This window comes from Prorops nasuta, unplaced genomic scaffold (genome assembly GCF_024137725.1).
Source record: "Prorops nasuta isolate Cenicafe-Biocafe unplaced genomic scaffold, Cenicafe_Pnas_1.2 PNAS00023, whole genome shotgun sequence".
NCBI lineage: Eukaryota > Metazoa > Arthropoda > Insecta > Hymenoptera > Bethylidae > Prorops > Prorops nasuta.
The window spans coordinates 3,225,678-3,246,730 of NW_027116820.1; the positions used below are offsets into that span (position 1 = coordinate 3,225,678).

The 21,053-nt window shown below is 35.3% G+C and overlaps 1 protein-coding gene across 1 annotated transcript; it reads right to left on the minus strand.

The window, feature by feature from the left end:
* Window positions 1–19,020: 19,020 nt before the first annotated feature.
* On the minus strand, window positions 19,021–20,682 carry LOC136781603 (uncharacterized). Its single transcript, XM_066740498.1, has one exon. It carries the CDS (start codon window positions 20,680–20,682, stop codon window positions 19,021–19,023), a length of 1,662 nt encoding a protein of 553 aa, XP_066596595.1.
* Between the last annotated feature and the right edge of the window lie 371 nt (window positions 20,683–21,053).

Genomic DNA, 21,053 nt, shown 5'->3' on the forward strand with positions numbered 1-21,053 from the left:
TAAAGGTAAATTTAGAAACAAATTTTTGAAAGCGAAAGGCTTTAATGTGATATTGGGTATATGATGTTGAAAATATAACTCAAACAGTCATTGAATCCTATGTTAAATGCCTCTAAAAGTGTAATTATGATAAGAACTCATCATTGTAATATTTTGTATTATATTTAATAGATTAATAAATTAATATCTCGAATTGAAGCTTTACATTATGGAACGATGAGAACATTGGAAAATGTTTTATTAGATTGAATTAGTTAAAACAATTTTTAGTTTTAATTCCTATATTCTTACAAAACGTTATAAGATCCCACAAAAAACAAGCTTTGCTTGTAAAAAAAGGACGGCAAGTACATAAGTCGTATCTAGTATGATTAATATATAGTAATATAAAATATTTTAATTAAAAGAAAATAGTGAAATCCAAATGTTAGGCAAGTATAAATTTTTTCCATGGCGAAAATTGAAATTTAGAAAAAAGTAAATAGTAATACAAAAATGACTTGCCGGGCCCGTAATATTCATGTGTAAGTCGCTATCTTGCAATATAAGCATTGCTTCTCGTAAGTTAAAAATGTGGCTATTTAATACGATTGCATACAACGGGCCTGGCAAGTAATTTTTGTATTACTATTTACTTTTTTCTAAATTTCAATTTTCGCCATGGAAAAAATTTATACTTGCCTAACATTTGGATTTCACTATTTTTTTTTAATTAAAATATTTTATATTACTATATATTAATCATACTAGATACGACTTATGTACTTGCCGTCCTTTTTTTACAAGCAAAGCTTGTTTTTTGTGGGATTACATTTAACGTAGGCAACCCACTGAGTGCCTGGACCATTAGAATCATCAAGGTTAACGATTGCACATTCATTAGACTATGGACCGTTTCGTGGTAGAATTGTACGCATAAAGACTGCACGGAAATTTGGTATATCACAACATACGTGAGATAATTCAATATTACTTGTAGCAACAGATCTCGGTAGACCGTGTACAGTTACATTTTTATTCGCTTCTTTGACATTGATTTTTTTGCTACCCCTCCTCCGCTTCATTTGTACGGTGCGAGATACAGCCCCCGTCCGCCTCTTGCAGTTGCTTCTATCATACGAGTGTGACGTTGCATTTCTTCTAACTGTTTTTTCGCAGCTTTGGCATCGTTTACAGCTTTCGCTATACCTGATGCTCCACCTGCTAGTGCTCCCACCGCACCTAGCAGTGGGAACAGAGGCAACAAGCCGCCCCGTTTTTTAGGCACTCGAATTTTACGTTTTTTTACAGCACTATTTCCAGTTTTTATCGCTGCTACTTTCCTCACCATATCTGTTTGGAATCCTAAACCAAGTTTACGCTTTGCGTTTATAGACGCCCAGACAGCTGTTGCTGCAGCACGCTCACCCAAGGTTGCATCACCAGCTATGATACGTTTACGTGCACGTTTTGCGAGCACTTTATCAGCTTGATGACGCTGCAACAAGCCTTTGTATTGCTAGTATGCGATATCGTGTTGTAGACAGGCTTGGTCCAGCTGATTCACACCTGGATCACCGCCTGCTAATCGTTTTTGAAGTCGAGTTCCTGGTCCACAGTAATTGTATCCTGGTAAATGAAGCTCAAACGGTAGTTTGTTTATTGTTTTATTAAGGAATGATCCACATCCAACGCACGACATGTATATCAATCTTTTATCAAAGGTGGTAGTCCACCCGCATGAGTAGTATTAGGTAGATTGAAATGTTTTAAACAATAGCGATATTTTTGAACCTCAGGATCTGCACGAATGTGCTTGGGTAATTTATTCCAATATCTGTCAATACTGTGTGAAAAGTACGTTAAAAGTACAATTTTCGGTACGTATTTCAATTGATCACTGCTTAACTCCTCCAAACTTGTAACATCCAAAACAAATGCAGGCATAATGAAAACTGATTGAATTCTCCGATTTCATGCCTATAAATAGCTCATGCAATTAAGATTTAACCTCACAGTCGTTCGAGAATGCATTTCGTAAAGCAACCATTAAGTATCAATATCTCTAATACGGATTATCACACTGCCACCGTTAGTGATATGAAACGTCATGGAACTTTGTTACCGTCAACTATACGCTGTATAGTTTACGGTCCCTCAAATTGTGGGAAAACAAACGTATTGCTAAGTCTTATTGGGAGTCCTCACGGTGTAAAATTTGACAACCTGTACGTTTACTCGAAATCGTTACAGCAACCGGAGTACCGTTACTTGGAACAGCTATTGACAGATATGGAGAAAATTGGTTATCATCAATTTTCAAATAATAGTGAGGTTATAAATGTGACATATGCATTACCAAATTCAATCTTTATATTTGATAATGTGGCAAGCGATAAGCAGGACAATATAAGAGACTACTTTTCAATGGGTCGGCACTCGAGCATCGATTGCTTCTATCTTTGTCAGACCTATGCCAAGATCCCAAAACATCTGATTCCTGACAATGCAAATATGTTAATCATTTTTAAGCAGGATGGGACTAACTTGAAGCATGTTTACAAAGATCACGTAAACACTGATATGACATTTAAAAAATTTTGCAAATTGTGTTCAAAGTGTTGGCAGGAAGATTATGGATTTTTAGTAATTGATAAGGACAGTGGTATGCAAAATGGTCGATATCGGAAGAGATTCGATGAGTATGCAACCATCTAATAGCATAAAGCATCATATCAGTGCTGGAAAGTGTTAGTTTAACGTATAGCATTGAACAGTGCAAAGCTTTTAATTACACAAAACGGACCGGTTACATAATTAAGCAAACCAGTTATACAGATAAACGGGTCACTTGAATCGGTAAACCGGTCGGTCGAATCGTTAAAGAGGTCGGTTAACCGCTAAACAGGTCGGTCGAACTGCTAAACCGGTCAGGTGAACCGTTGAACCGGTCGGTCGAACCGCTAAACCGATCAATCGAACTGCTGAACAGCTCGATTGAACCGCTAAACAGGTCGGTTGAACCGCTAAACAGCTCGATTGAACCGCTAAACAGGTCGGTTGAACCGCTAAACCGGTCGGTCGAACTGCTGAACCGGTCGGTCGAACCGCTAAACCGGTTAATCGAACCGCTAAACTAGTCAATCGAACTGCTAAACAGCTCGATTGAACCGCTAAACAGGTCGGTTAAACCGCTGAACCTGTCGGTCGAACTGCTAAACTACTTTATTGAACAGCTTTAAAGATTGATTTAACTAGCACATTGAATGCTTAAACAATTAAAAGTTTACAATAAAAATGGATGAAAAGTCACTACTTAAGAAGATTGCTGAAACGAGTGAGGTGATTCGTGAAAAACATCGCGCACTGAAATCGGAAAGATCAATGGTGGAAAGTAGATTGAATGAAACTTTTAAACCAATAGTTGATCCACTAAAAAAACTAGTTATGCAAACAGATAATAGCGATGAAGAATCTTATGACTTAAACATTGATATAAATCATGACAAGAAGCGGAAGCGTTATCATACTTCAACCCCCAATGAGTATATTATCAAGAAAAAAAAAGAAATTACATAACAATGACGGTACTGTTACAAATAAATCATTGATGATCTGTGATGATTATGATAATGATAATTATGAAAAATCTACTTTTGATTAATCGGAATTACCAATGAAATCAATGCCAGAATCTACCTCATTACATTCAGAGCCTGGACAAGAATCTACATCATCACATTCAACATCAAGACAGGAAACCTTAGGATTGCTCAAAAACCAAATAAATCATTCCATAGATTGGAGAACTTTTCCACCTTTTGCACGTCATTATATGCTGTTGTTTTTTTTTCGGTAGTAAAGATCAAATCGATCATGGTTTCGGAGATACATTAGATGAAAGTAACCAATATGTGATAGGAAGATACACATTTGATATTAGTCATGAAGGTGATATTTTAATTGATAAAAAGCGACATATTAGTACGAGAGGTCTTTTTGAATTAATCATCATGAAAGAGCCTGATAAAAAGCTTTACACCATTGATGAGAAGATCATATATAAGCAAATCCTTGAACAAGCTAAATCATATAATAGAGCAAATGATAGTTACCAACAGGTTCAAGGGAATTAGGGTCCAAAGTATAAGAAAATTATTCAACCACTAATTTACAATAAAGTACCATCACAACGAGTGATAGCTGGTAGTGGATTTATGCGTGTTACTGATGAGCCTGCAAACTATATACATTGGAACGATCCTAATGAATTAGTTGATCGATTGCGACTTTTAATTGCATCAACCACCGCAGGTCATACAAACCACCATAATGAAATACAGTCAATAATTGAAGAGTTGCGTGAAGAGGATCTTATTCTATAAAAGGGTACAGTTTATAAACATTTTCTTCAGTTGCGTACCACACGTCAATATGTCAATTAACAAATTTGGTAATGGTTTTAACGTAAGGAAAGAATTTAATATTGGTACATTAAATGTGACTAAAAGAGCACTGGATTTGAATAATAAAAAAATAGTAAATTTAACTATTGATTCTGATAATAATACATGTGCTGTGAATATAAAGTTCTTGCAACACAGTTTAGCTAAATTGGAGGAGAAAATTGAAGAGAGAATAAATAAAAAAATTCAGGAGATTGAGGCAAAACTTTTGCAAACAAACAGCAAGATCAATGATGGATCCAAAAAGTGAATGTTTAAGATGCATCATACATTTTATACTCATGATAATCGATTGTTTTCGAAAGAAAAAAAATCATGAGTGAAGAAAAGAAACAGAAATTATATGTGCCTGGGGGAAAGGTTGTAAAAAGAGAATCAGGGAAAATCGTGAGTGAAGAAAAGAAACAACTGGTGCAAGAGTTACATGTCCCTGCGAGAAGAAATTTTCCACGACGAAAAGTCATAATACGTGGTTTCGATGATCTCTGGCAGGCTGACTTGGTAGACATGAGTTCTTATGCTGACACAGGTTACCACTATATTCTGACAGTAATTGATACCTTATCGAAGTATGATTGGGCAATAGCGCTTAAGACAAAAAGCGGTAAGGAAGTGACCACAGCTATGGGAAAAATCTTAAAGAGTGGAAGATGTCCCGAAAATTTGCAAACTGATAACGGTAAAGAATTTCACAACAGCGAGTTTCAATTGCTTATAAAAAAACGGGGAATAAATCATTACTCCACGTATAGCACGTTAAAAGCGTCAATAGTCGAGCGTTGGAATCGAACGTTAAAAACCGAATTGTGGAAACGTTTTACACTGGACGGTAGTTACAAATGGTGAAATATACTGCAAGAGTTGGTGGATGATTATAACGCGCGAAGACATCGTACTATAGGAATGCGACCCGTTGACGTGAAACCTGAGCATGCTGAGCATCTGCTTGCTACTGTATATAGCAACATTAAGATCGTTGGACGTACCAAATTCAAGGCTGGTGATTTCGTGCGAATCAGTAAATACAAAAATGCGTTTGCTAAAGGTTACATACCGAACTGGACTACTGAAATATTTCAAATTACAAAAGTGCAAAGGACAAATCCTGCAACGTATCTACTTAGAGATTCTTGTGGTATAGACATAAATGGTGGATTTTATGAATTTGAACTTTTAAAAACAGCTAATCCTGATGTATACTTGGTAGAGAAGATATTGCGTAAGAAACGGAATAAGGTATTTGTAAATTGGTTAGGACTGGATAAAACGCATAATTCGTGGATAAATAAGAATAATGTATTGTAATAATCATAATAATTTATGTAATATAATATAATACAATAAATACAGCTATTAATATCTACTCTTTTAACCTATAATGTCCCCAAGGTAGAGTCGCTACAGAACCGGGTGTTATGTGAGGTTTATCGTCATACGGACTGAGAGCAATTTTTCGCTGAGTAGTGAAAAACACCTTGTGCAATTTCGAACGAATTAAATTTTGGTTACGGGACTGTACGGTGAAATTATCCAAACAATCCTAGTAGTCGTCAAAGGTTATGTTTCAATCGTTAACATCAAGAGACACGGTAGTGTCTCGACGGCAAGTACATATAAAAGTAGATAATGACATGTCTATACCGCCGAGTACTACCGTTAACTTATACAGTAGGTATGGCCGCCTCAATTTTCAAACCGATTTATATCCGTGAATGATCCACTGTCATGATTTAAGTAAAGCTTTCCTTAAACTAGTTTGGAACAAGCTTTCATTTAAGACCATGGACATTAATAACGGTTCATGCAATCCAGAGATCTCATACTGAGTTAGCTATATATATATCGAAAATTGAGATTCTTCTCCTTCATAATCTTCTTCTTCTTCTTCTCCAGCCAGAGTATATGTCTCGAGCTGAAGTTGGCTGCTTAACGTAGGTTTAGTGACGTCAGTAGACGTAAACGTAAATATAGTTGCACACAATCGTAACAGTGTGTCTGTGTGTATCTCCTAGATATATGTTTTACTTCGTTTATTACGGTAAATCAGGTTAAGCTGCAAGATTGACAGTATTAATCTTAAAACAATTTGAACCTAATTATGAAATAAATAAATGAAAAAACATGATTAGGCTGTTCTTATTTAAATTTGATGAGGTTATACTCATTAAAAGGATTTTTAATTACATAAAGGAATCAACAGATTAGATAAGTATAAAAATGAATTTTATGATATAAAATGTAATATATTTTCTGGTACTTTGTGTGATTTTATTGCAGATTAAATAGTGATGTGTTTATTATCTGACTGCTAAGGGTCGAGCTGTGTGGAGTGAAAGATTAAAATATAATATACACCGTGTCTCTTGATTGCTGAGGATGAAACTACGTGGATTGAGTTGCTGAGGATAGAGCTGACTGGATGAAGTAAGGTTAATATTTATATATTTTTAACACTGCCAAGAAGAAGTATACTGTCAACATTTATGTGCATCGGTGATTATCCAGAGTATATATAAATTGCAAGAAATTGTTAAGGTATTTGAAAACCATATGCTAAACTTCCAAGTATTGAAATCATTAACAGAATACATATTTAACTGTTTCTTTTCTTTAAATTGATGTGGATTTCAACTGTCCGATAGGTTATCATACCGGGGGTGAATAGAGTTGACTGGATGAAGTAAGATTAATATTCATATATTTTCAACACTGTGCCAAGGAGAAGTATACTTTCAACATTTATGTGCATCAGTGATTATCAGGATTGCAAGAAATTGTTAAGGTATTTGAAAATCATATGTTAAACTTCCAGGTATTGAAATCATTAACAAAATACATGTTTAACTGTTTCTTTTCTTTAAACTGATATGGATTTCAATTGTCCGATAGGTTATATCATACTGAGGATGAAGCTATGTGGATTGAGTCATTACTGAGGATAGAGCTAACTGGATGAAGTAAGATTCATTTTCAACACTGTTCCAAGGAGAAGTATACTTTCAACATTTATTTGCATCGGTGATTATCAAGAACATATTAATTGCAAGAAATTGTTAAAGTATTTGAAAACCATATGCTAAACTTCCAGGTATTGAAATCATTAAGAAAATACATTTGTAGTTGTTTCTTCTCTTTAAACTGATGTGGGTTTCAACTGTCCGATAGGTTATACCTTTGTCAAGAATTAGCAGCATAAATGTGACAGTAATTGGTGCTAAAAAGAAATGTGGTATGCAAAACGACAATGTCAGCTTTAATTATATGCTTGATTGTAGTTTATTTAAAGCTTTGCGAATTGCTTGTCCAGTCATGCCCCTGTATCACCCCAAACAGCTGATGAAGTTACTGAAGTTTCGCAAAGTCAGATATTGGTAAAAAGTCAAATGTTGATTAACAAATGGAATGATTCATGTTTCTTTAAAATATTATTTTCTTTGAAGAATTGAGATTTTTAAATGATGAATTTGATTTTAGGTTTACTCAGATGTTATCATTTAGTATTTTACAGTCATTGTGCAAGTGTATTATAGCAAATAGTAATACTTGTGCTTTCACTTAAATACATTTGGTACAATTGAATTAAAAATCCAAGGAGGAAGGTTCGCACACATACTGACTATTGGAGTTGAATCAACAATTGGGCTTTTCACTCCTGCATTCTGGTACTAGAAACAGGCAAAGATACAAGCATTGAAAGATTGGCAAAGTAAGAATAAGCCAATATTCAGAAAAACGTCATCCATTGCTCAGCCATAATTTAAGGATGAGACTCATTGGATGAAATTCTGTAAAATTGAGTTAATAACTGTTGATTGTTTTCCTCTGTTACCTATGCTAGTATTCTAGGCCAAAGGTAGTATACTGGTCATTGGTATGGATGAAAAAATGCACGTCTATTCTCAATTGAAACTCAGTCCAAAAATTAATGGTTTCCACTCCATTTTGCAGCACCAGAAATCCGACCAGTTTCAACAGTGTATAGAAATTAGCGAAACGATCATTTGAGGACTCTGGCACAGGAATGTTATAAGGACGACTCGCCAATGTATCTCCTATATAACCTTTGTCAAGAATTAGCAGCATAAATGTGATAGTAATTGGTGCTAAAAAGAAACGTGGTATGCAAAACGACATTGTCAGTTTTGAATATATGCTTGATTGTAGCTTATTCGAAGCTTTGCGAATTGCTTGTCCAGTCTTGCCCCAATATCAACTCAAGTAGTTGATGAAATTCGTGAAGTCTAGCAAGGTCAGATGGTGGTAAACGTCAAATGTTGATAAACAGAAAATGTAAATTAATTAAAACATACATTTTACTTCATTATTTTTATATGTTGAAAGTATGTTTATTGATTATGAAAAATTTAATCAAACTTTTATTATAGTGAAACTGAAAACATTAAGCAAATAGCCGGGGCATTAATTATGAAGTTCATTTATGCAGAATGCATTACAAATATCAATAAATTCATTGTGTTGACTGTGATATTTTTTCAATATTAATATATATTATTTTAATAGTTAAGCGCTGCTGTTTCAAAAAATGAGAAGTGTGGAAATTTTCTTTAAATTCTGTAGAAGAATTAAACGAATTATTTAATTTTTTTAAATATTATACTCTTACAAAACGTTATGAAATCCCACAAAAAACAGACTTCGCCTGTAAAAAAAGGCGGCAAGTACATAAACCATTGAGCATAAATAATATAGGAAAATTATCTAATTAAAAAAAGTAGTGAAATCCAAATATTAGGCAAGTGTATTTTTTCACCTTAGCAAAAGTTAAATTTAAAAAAAAAAAGGAACAACAAAGTTACTTGCCGGGCCCGTAATGTCCATGCACAGTGAGAAATAGAATCGTCTGTGGTTCGGCTAACTTCACTCTGTATTTTAACATGAAATTTGCTTTACTACGCTATAGCTGAATCTCACACACGATTCAATTTCCCACTGTGCATGGACATTACGGGCCCGGCAAGTAACTTTGTTGTTCCTTTTTTTTTTAAATTTAACTTTTGCTAAGGTGAAAAAATACACTTGCCTAATATTTGGATTTCACTACTTTTTTTAATTAGATAATTTTCCTATATTATTTATGCTAAATGGTTTATGTACTTGCCGCCTATTTTTACAGGCGAAGTCTGTTTTTTGTGGGATAACCTTTGACCCCCTTAGCCTTTTTGGTAATTTTCGTATAGTCCTGCACCTTAAAGGTATACATTTTCGCTCTCAGTCCAACCAACTTGGTCATGATCTTTCCATTGTTCTCGTCCTTCATTAGCCCAGGCACTTTTTTATTGACTCGAGGTAAGCCGTACCGATTACAGCAGGGTAATCGCTGGTGTCGAATTTGACCAGATCACGTTTCATGACCGAGTAAACATCGTTACACTCGATACTGTACATTAGACTGTCCGTGTCGGTATACATCGCTTTACATTTACTGTCGAATGTAGGAAGCATATAATCGTAATGGAATTCATACAGACAGGTCTTTGAAATATCTAAAATGCTCATGCCTACGTACACGGGCTTATCAAACTTCACGGATAATTTCGACAATTGAATAGCGACCAAATTCTCTTTAAATATCGCACGACTGTGAAAATTCGGTTTGGAAATCAACGCTTCCGCCCCGTATCTTCCCTCCCACTTGGTTACGAGCCTCACGTCAACTCTATTCCTAACATTTTCCATAGTCTTACCAAATACTGCATTGTTTATTAGCTTGAAGAGATTCTTCTCGAAATCGTTTTTCGAGGCTGTCCGCAAGCGTGTATTTAATTCGATATACGCCTTCAGCCAGGTGGACTGCCGGAACTTTAAACTGCGATAAATGCGTTTTAAGACGGTACCGTTACGTATACACTGCTGTAGAGCACGGTAGTGTATCACATAACGCGTCTTACCGTCGACGGTTGCGAGCAATTTCTCCTGGTGTGAACCTGGCGGCTTCTCACGCACCGGGCAGAATGGTAGATCGGAGTATTTGTCGTGAAGCTCGCGTGGATATTACAAATCCACCTCCAAAATATAACCTTCGGACGAATCCTCGGACACATTAAGGATGTCGAGATTGGCAGCGTCATCGATCCATTGGAAACCGTGGGTAGGCAACGGTTGACACATTGCCCATCCATATAGATTATTAACGTCGTAATACATCAAGTATTTCGACGGTTCCGCCGGATCGTAGTTTCGCATGTACCGATTGTTGGCCCTTTCATAGCGGTGGGAGCACTGGCTCAAACCACTGCGTATACCGCGTTCAATAAAAAGCAACATGTCCACATCGGTGAAGAGTTCCAGACGGATTCCCGTATGCTTGAGCATCGCGTCCCAAGTGAAGTCTGGAAGCGTATAATAGTGAGCGGGATCTAAACTATAATTTTTCATGCAGCTATCGCGAAAACTTTCGAAAACATCGGCCAACAATAGGACATCGGTCTTTAAATAAAGATCGCTGTACTCCCCGAGTGTTGTCACAGAGAATTTGGTCCATACCTCTTTGGCATGATTATATGCTTCTTCCGTGATATCGCTATCGGACAGTCTATTGTAGAACAACTCTCGTGCAGGTAAAACCGTTTCTTCCAAGCGAGTAATATTATCCACATAATCGTAAGGAAAAATACCTTTTCTCGTAAGCAAGCTGAACTGTTCAATACTTAATTCCGAAAATTGTGACTCTAAATTTTTCAGCTGAGATCTATTCAGATATGAATTCAATTTATCCAAACTGGATGCCATAAATTTGAACGAATCGATGAATCTTAGCTGTATATTATACTTTCGCAGATATTTACTAAATGAAGTATATTTTTCCTTATTTACAGGCAGCAAATTTACCGATCCCTCAATTATATTCGCGATCGCCTCAAAAATAAAATGTGAATCATAGCCGGATAAATTATGGAATATTACGGGAATAACATGCGAGTCATTAAAGTTTAAGTTGCAATTATTATGAGCCGGTCCTCTATATCTACCAGTTAGGTGATCATGATCGCGAATACGCACTTGATTTGGAAGAAACGGTTTTCCACAAATGTGACAATTAGGTTCACTGTAGTGCCGCGAAATTTCAACATCACTAAGAGTATTCATCGGTATTACAGTCTTCAATTTTTCGCTGACGATGCGTGCAATGCTCTCGAGCTCGCATACGAACCATTCGATGTAATTAGCACCTCGATGTGAATTATATAATGAAAGTGACGCATCACGAGCACTCTCTTTTTAAATAATACCCTACACTAAAAGGTACATGTTTCTGATAATCGTAACTATTTTTACTACTACTATTACTACTATGGTGAATTTTCTGTAGTAAACATTCAAAGTCTGCATAGACGACAAACGGCACTCTTTCACTGTTCTTCTGGTTCTTAAAAGATACCCAACAGTCTTCTGCATTCTTTGGCAGTATGACACGTATATTGTCATTAAGCTGCACACAATCCCTCTCATGAACCTGAAGTTTATCTGCCGTATGAAAATAGTGTAGACAGCTAAACAAAAAATGAATATGATTTTAGTATGTATATAATATTTATGTATACATTTATTTGTATAGCCATTACATACCGTTCACAAATATGAATAGTATGTCTCCTTTTATTTGTCTGGTTGCTTATCAATCTAGAAAGATTTCGTATACATAGAAAGTGTGCATTTCCTTGGTCATCTGTGATAAGAAGGAAGTTAACATGTTTCGATCGCTTCTTCTTCGTTAGCTGAAGAGGTGTGATGTTTATTTCAGTTTTGCTTTCATTTTCCTCCTCCATTGTGAACACATTGACTGAAATGTCATTATCCGATTCAAATTTCGGGATCTGTTTCAGAGTGGTTGGAAAGGTTAAGCTTCCAACGTCTAAAACAGATCGATAATGCGGATAGGAGGATGTGCGGTTGGTTTTGGCAGATGGTTTGCCGGAAAAAGCGCTACCGTCACAGCCCATGCAAAACATGCACTATCCTCATTGTCAATGTTTATCACAGCCCTTTTATGTCTTATACAGGGCGGTAGTTTGACTCCACATCCAGCACGCAGTGGATTATAATGATTTATATTGACTATCAAATTCAATATTCTTTCCAAAGCCCATCCACTATCGCGTTCTTGAAATTCACTCAAGTCATTCAATATTGTCTCTACAATATTTTGCCTATACCAATCGCTAAAATTATCAGTTTTATATAAAACACTATTTTTTGTACTAATGTTCTTATCATCACTAATATCCTTACTAATAAATTGTCCATTTAACACACAGTTTATTTTTATACAATTTACACTACAGAATACTTTATTTACACGGGTATGTACAATTTCTTGTACATTTAACAGAAAATCACGTGGTTCTATATAATTTGAGTTTATCACCATACCACTGCATATTCGACTATTAAACGCTGATTCAAGCTCCTCCCAAATGAGTCCTTCCGCAGCATTGGAGCCAGAACCAAATTTAATGAAACTCTTATCCTTTGCCGATCGGAGGAGGAGGCATTTAATGCTCGCGATCTCGGCAAAGTGTTTCTGTCGCGTACCTACTGAAGCATTTCGATCAATGTTTCTTAATTCTTGAATATAATCACGACATTCGCGAACCCATGTAGAGTATTCATCCTCTGTTCTAATTGAGCTCAACTTTTTTCGAAGTTCGGTATCCATTTTGTAAATGTATGATCACTGGAAGATCTCTGATAAGTTGCTTCGTTTCCAACAATAAATCGCTGGGTGAAACTATAATGAAACTTTTCACCCGCGATGAATCTTTTTATAATTCGTATGAAGATGAAATTTGATATACTTAGTCATTTATTTGTGTATATGTATGTATGTTAAAATCGTTTAAAAATGGAAAAATATCAGATATCAGATATCCAATATGCTGATTCTTCATTTTAAACACGTGTCATGAATCAGAACAGTAAGAATACTGCAGGAGTTTGATACAATAATGCAGATAGAATCTTCAAGCTAATTTATTTATTCCTTTTTTCTCATACATAAATTTCATATAATAAACATTCCTCAATTAACACATAACATTATGGTTTAGACATGTAGGTAGGTGTGTATTGCTATTACTATTTTTCAGTCTAAAATCACCCCACTCATATTCATCGATATCATTATAACAAAATCGCAGATATTACTAAGCCAATTCTTCTTTTCGAGTCCCTTCACGAAAATCTCTTCATCCTCATTTGAACTCACATATTTCCTTATAACCTCTTTGTATCTATAGTAAGGTGAATAACCATCCATCCAATTTAAACCGTGATGATTATAATATAACCAACTAGATGGAATGAAAAACAAGAAACTCATCACTTAAAAAGATATATATTTGGAAAATCAATTATACTTACTTTGATTACTTTATCTCCGCCTCATTTAACCATGTATATGGAAACGGTGGTGAAAATAAAATGTGAAACACTTTTCCATCGCGTAAGACTGCAAATTCTTTCACTATGAATGATTTATCTTTCAATCGAAAACCTTGAAAATCCACAAATGTTGGAGCCATCGTTTCAATCTTCAGGATTTTTTGGACAAATTGTGTTAAACTGTTGTCCCTGCTCCCTCAACCGATTTATTTACTCGAGAGAGAGAGAGAGAGTACTGGACAGTAAGTTGCACCCCCAGCACTCAATGAATAAATCAAATATTTGCACATGCTATTATATATTAGTTTAAAAATTGCTGAGCTATGGAAAAAAAGCAACACACTCAGCTACATTTAGGGTAAAGGGGGCTCAGCGGGGTCACTAATATGCTGCAAAGATTCAAGGTTACGCGAGCGAAAAAATCAACGCAGGGGGAATCTGTTTTACCATCTAGGAAACTGGACTGGGACCTGACGTCAGACAAGTGGGAGTGTGACGTCAAAAAGGCTGCAAGTATCCTCCCGCACCCCCGCAACCCTCTCGCCATATTTGCTGCGAGCTCACGTGGAGCCTCCGATTTCCCCCACCACCACCGCTTAGCACTTCTTGACTCCCCCCACTACCTCGCAACCAGGCTCATCCGAGTGGACAGGAGTGGGGGGTCCTAGAATCGGCATAGTATGTCGACTGAGATATTGATACTTAATGGTTGCTTTACGAAATGGATTCTCGAACGACTTTGGAGTTAAATCGTAATTTCATGAGCTATTTATAGGAATGAAATCTGAGAATTCAATTAGTTTTTTTATGCCAGCACTTTTGTTGGATGTTACAAGTTTGCGGGAGTTAAGCAGTGATAAATTAGAATACGTACCGAAAATTCTACTTTTAAAGTACTTTTCACACAGTATTGACAGATATTGGAATAAATTACCCAGCATAATCGTGCAGATCCTGAGGTTCAAAAATATCGCTATTGTTTACAACATTTCAATCTACCTAATACTACTCATGCGAATGCACTACCATCGTTGATAAAAGATTGTTATACATGTCGTGCGTTGGATGTGGATCATTCCTCAATGAAACAATAAACAAACTACCGTTTAAGCTTCATTTACCGATATACAATTACTTTCGATCACGAGCTCGACTTCAAAAACGATTAGCACACGGTGATCGAGGTGTGAATTAGCTGGACGAAGCCTGTCTAGAACACGATATCGCGTATTCGCAATACAAAGACTTATCGCAGCGTCATCAAGCTGATAAAGTGCTCGCAAAACGTGCACGTAAACGTATCACAGCTGGTGACGCAACCTTGGGTGAGCGTTCTGCAGCAACAGCTGTCTGGGAGTCTATGAACGCAAAGCGTAAACTTGGTTTAGGATTAGAAACAGATATAGTGAAGAAAGCAGCAGTGAGAAAAACTGGAAATAGTGCTGTAAAATACGAAAAATTCGAGTGTCTAAAAAACGGGGCGGCTTGTTGCCTCTGCTCCCGCTGCTAGGTGCGGTGGGAGCACTAACAGGTGGAGCATCAGGTATAGCGAAAGCTGAAACGATGCCAAAGCTGCGAAAAAAAATTAGAAGAAATGCAGCGTCACATTCGTATGATAGAAGCAACTGCAAGAGGTGGACGGGGGCTGTATCTCGCACCGTACAAACGAAACGGAGGAGGGGTAGCAAAAAAATCAATGTCAAAGAAGCGAACAAAAAAGTAACTGCACGCGGTCTACCGAGATCGGGTGCTACAAGTAATATTTAATTATCTCACGTATGTCGTGATATACCAAATTTCCGTGGAGTCTTTATGCGTACAAGTCTACCGCGAAATGGTCCATGGTCTAATGAATGTGCAATCGTTAACCTTGACGATTCTAATGTTTCAGGCACTCACTGGGTTGCCTACGTTAAATGCAATAATCTTGTAAAGTATTTCGATTCTTTCGGTAATCTGAAACCACCGACTGAGCTCGTACGGTACTTCGGTCAGCTTAGTAAAATTTGTTACAATCATGACCAATATCAGTCGTATGATACGAGCATTTGTGGTTAGTTGTGTGTTAAATTTCTAAGAGAACAGACGAAATGTCTTTAACATTTACGCTATTAGGACATGGTCATATATTGGAATCCAATTTTGTCCCTCCAATCAATCTGGACGACAGTCACTATGAGCTGGAACTCGTAGATTTTCAAAGTATCTACTCGATCGCCAATGTAGATGAGACGAATAATAATTTTTGCTTTGGTAAAAATAAACTAATAACCATACCTACAGGCTGTTATGAGTTGAGTGCGATAAATGAATACTTGCGTATGCGATTGGAGTTACCTTATGATGATAATGTTATTATTCTGCGTGCCAATAATAACACACTGAAAAGTGAAATAATGTGTAAATAGTCTATTGATTTTACAAAAATTAATAATATTGGTTCTCTCTTAGGATTTTCATCGGACCGCGTAATCCTACCAAACACTTGGGCTGAATCGGACGAACCTGTGAACATTTTAAAAGTAAATATTCTACGTATCGAATGCAACATTATCGCTGGTGCATATACGAACAGTAGACCACGACATGTCATCCACTAATTTTTCCCAAGCGTTCCACCAGGCTATAAAATCTCGGGAACACCGAAGAACGTCATTTACTTGCCAGTCATTGCAAGGGTAATCGATCGTCTCACATTACGTATTCTCGATCAAGGCAATCGTCCTGTAAATTTTAGAAAGAAGCAAGTCACCGTACGATTACACAATAGATGATGTTGATTTATAAGAATACCGATGATTATAAACCAAAATTATTCAATGAACCAATCAGCCGATTAGCTGTAACAGAGCTGAATACATCAGCTCAGAGTGAAATAGGGAACTACGTGATCGGTGTCAAAAAAGTGTTGATAAGAAAAAATATAGATTTTCTACACTAATTGGTTCTGACTGTGAAGAAAAGAAATCATGGATCCGTTGAACGTTACCGCACAGCCTGCGTACGACAACCGCATCACTAAATTGGAAATACATGCTTACAATCCGTATGCGAATGCATCATTGGGAAATAGCGATGAAATTTGTATCCCATTACAACAACAAGATTTGATTCTTTTGCCCAGTGGTAGTTACCTCTACATAGAGGGGAAGCTGATTGAAGGTACTCGTGCTGCTACTACACTCTTTGACGGATAAGGTTATGCTCGACGCTAATTCCATGGCATTTCTCTTCGATGAAATTCGTTATGAATTGAACGGTATTGAGATTGATCGGTGCAAAAACGTTGGTATCACTACCAGTATGAGCAATCTCATATCTTTAAGCAGTGAAGGGAGTATGAGTGTACGTCATTCTGGCTGGTTCGTTGCCACTAGAGAGCGTGAAAATGTTTTTGACACATTCAGCTTTTGCGTTCCCCTGCATATGCTGTTGGGATTCTGCGAAGATTACAAACGTGTCGTTATCAATGCACGCCATGAGCTCGTTCTGATACGAGCGCGTAATGATATAAATTCAATATTTTCTTCAAATCAGTTTACCGATTCTGGGATTGAACTGCACCGAGTGCAATGGAGAATGCCTCATGTAACTTTAAATGAATTTACCAAACTACAATTTCTACGCATTATCGAGCAGAATAAAAATCTCACCATGGCTTTTCGTTCCTGGGAGCTCTACGAATATCCCCTTTTACCTCCAACACAGCGACATACATGGGCTGCCAAAGCAGCTACACAATTGGAGAAGCCTCGATACGTGATACTGGCGTTTAGAAAAAATAAGAAGAACGATCAATACTCGAATGTACTTAAATTTAGCGATTGTGATGTACGTGATGTTAAAGTCTATTTAAATTCTGAATTTTATCCGTACGATCGCTTCGACACTGATTTCACGAAATCTTGCTACACGGATAAAAAAATACATCAATGATTAGTTCAATCTGTACGACTACTTCATGTGAAACAAATTTTTTTCACTATTTGTTACCAAATAATGCGATTACGCGAATCACGCGTAATCTATTAGTAATCAGTACTACATTCGGCAATAATTAGTCGTACTATTAATACTTTTGAAAAACGATAGACTGTCGTGCGTTCATGCGAATGATTACTGAACACACAATTTGATGTAAGGTGCGCCACAAGTGTTATTATTGCCGAATGGCAAAACTTTGTATTTCTTTAAATGATGATTCGCTGCTCTAATCTGAATTGGTGCTGACTGTAGAACACCTTTTTTTAATGAAAATTATCTGTTAATATTAATTAGTAAAGAGTTGTTATAAAATAGGCAATTGGTGTATTGCGACAGATTCTTTAATTACATTTTGTTGATTTTAAAAGAAAAATATGTTTTAATCATAATTGTATATCCTACTATAACGCCTTTATAGTTAATTATGTTTTTTAAATTTAATAATTATAAGAAATTAATTTTTATTCTTCAAAAGAGGAATTTATTAATTATTTAATATTTTGTCATCTAGTCAATAGTGCAGAAGACTAAATATTATTAATACGTTATTATGCTTTAAATTACATATAATTATACACTACAATTACAATGACAGTATTATGTATTTAACTACGTGTATAGAAATGTAAATAATAACGAACTATATAATTACTTAAATTTTTATGCTTAAAAACTACGCTAAGGCCAGCGTTTTGAAACGTAATGATTCCCTGTTTGATTATATGTTATGTATGAGATAGTACATATATCCAAATCCTTTAAAGATAAATATTCACAAAAATCATAGTTATGTTGATATATTTTCTCAACTCTGTAAGCTTAATAATGCTCATCATAATAAATAAAATTAGTAATATCTCTCGTAATTATATACAATTTTAAATCTGAATCTTCGAAAATTTGCAATATTTCAAATAATTGAATGTCAGTTTCATTTGGAATCATTAGAATTATATTTCTTTTAAGAGTACGGTTTTTATAAGTGATAGAATTCAGCAAATTTATTCTGTCTATTGGTTTAAACGGTACTGAATAGGCGTAAAAATGATATAATTCCAGTTCATGTACTAATTTCAACTGTATATTACCTTGTTCATAAAAATTAGTCCAAAACTCAGTACATGATCGTATTCGTATGTTTAATTGTACTTGATGCTTTATAGCTAATGTTTTACATACGTTAGTTCGATTAAGAGACACGCGATAAAATTTTTAAGTCTCGATTTTTGCTTTCGCAACGAATTGTCGACAAATTCCACAACGGTCCATTGCGTCTCATAATTTCTGGATAATGAATTATAAAATGATGTTTAGGCTTAAAATATCCCGGGAATAATTTGGTCAATAAACTCAAATCTTGAAAAATTAATGTTTCTAGAAAATATATCAAACCACTATGAACAGTTGATGATGTTACGTTATCGAGTATTTCCTTTAAAACAATTATTACTCTCCAATGTTCATGGTTCACTGGTATAAAATCTCTAATTATATGTCCTATATTGTTTAATAAACAAAGTGATTCGCTTGCTGACATTTTAACATAACTATTATGGATTTCAGTCGCAGTAATTAAGCAAGGTTTGTTACGATTTTCATTTAAGCCGTAGAAAAATACATCTATTCTATTATTAATATCATCAAGTGTAAAATATTTTTCTTTTATGATAAAATGATTGAAAATAACTCCAAAATCATATTGGCAACAACCCTCTAAAATGTCGTGCATTACGTCAACTGTAAGAAGGTCAATCGTAGATGAACTTTGAAGCCCACAAATAACCGATGAGCCTGAAATACCTGTTACTTTAGGATTATTTAAAGCTAGATGTTCAGAATAGTTTTCTACAGTACGCCTTTTACAGGAAGACAATTTTACTATTGCATTTAAATTATTGCTATCTACAAGACAGAATCTACAGGGATAATTTGCGGAAAAACTTTTCATAAAACCAAGAATCGTATGCACTGCTAAATTATTGCCAATTACTCCAGATAAAGAAAAATAAATCTGTTTAGCACCAGATAAAGTAGATACGTTAATACCTACGTTTTCCAAATATTTCAATTCTTCTACAGCCTTAATGAAAAATTGATGCAGAGAAATATTTTTCAGATCCGAAGATTTATATAGCATAAGCAGAAATATATTTTCAGTTTTCGATTGCATATGCGGAGGTAAACATGGAATAACAATATATACAGCTCCAACTTTTCCTTTACCTTTATGACTTCCCAACGGATTATTAGTTTCAAAATCATCTTGATATAACAGAAGAGGTATAACTATACGACTAGGAAATAATAATTTCTTTCTTTTCCAATCATTCCCTTGTATGATATTAGTTACCAATATATCATCTTGTTCGAGTTTATCGATGTAAGATAGTACGCTTTCAAATATTTTAGGTAATTCGAAAAATTTGGTTAAAACATGTCTTAAAGGAATAAATTGCATGGATGCTTCTTTAATTTTCAAATCAGAACCGTCGTCTTTCTTGTCCAAAACTTTTTCCTTTCCGATAACGACATTTTCAGTAGAAATATATATACCACTATTTTTAAAATATTTAATACACTGATATTCCGACCGAAGATTTCGAAAAGGGTTTAGCAATATTTCTAGCATTGTTTTATAAGCTGAAATATTATCGGAATATTCACCAAGTATTTTTAATCTATCGATGAGGTGATTCATGAAAGTAGATATCGTAGAATTTTGAAGAAAAGCTTGAAAGTGTTCTATAATTTCATGTAAACGAGCTCTTGGCAAATCTAATGAAGAATACATTTTAGCGATAACACATGCAGCCGCTTCGGTTATAAATTCATTAAATTTGTTGACATCCATTAGTGTTAGGAAGCAGAATCAAAATTCCTAAAAAGGTAATAAGTTTGTAGTAACAATTAAAGTGAATTATTAATATCTTGTCTTTACCCTAATTGCGTGATTAGGTCAATAAATTATATGCGCCTATTTAGGTTACAACCAAAACTTACAAGGGAATACTTTAGTTTCTTGTTTAATTAGGTACAAATCAGTTGACTTTTTTATGGATCTATATAGCAATATGTGCATCCAGCTTTAAATACGTACATAAACATTAATAAAATTCTATATCGTTAAACTCCTAAATTTTTATCAAAAAAGGAAAGCACTTTGTCTACTTTAATGTAGCTTCGGTAGTATAGAATATGGCCAAATGATAATAAGACCAAATG

What these genes read in the sequence shown, in the direction of transcription:
- LOC136781603 (XM_066740498.1), bottom strand. Translation starts at nt 20,682, where the DNA reads ATGGATGTCAACAAATTTAATGAATTTATAACCGAAGCGGCTGCATGT.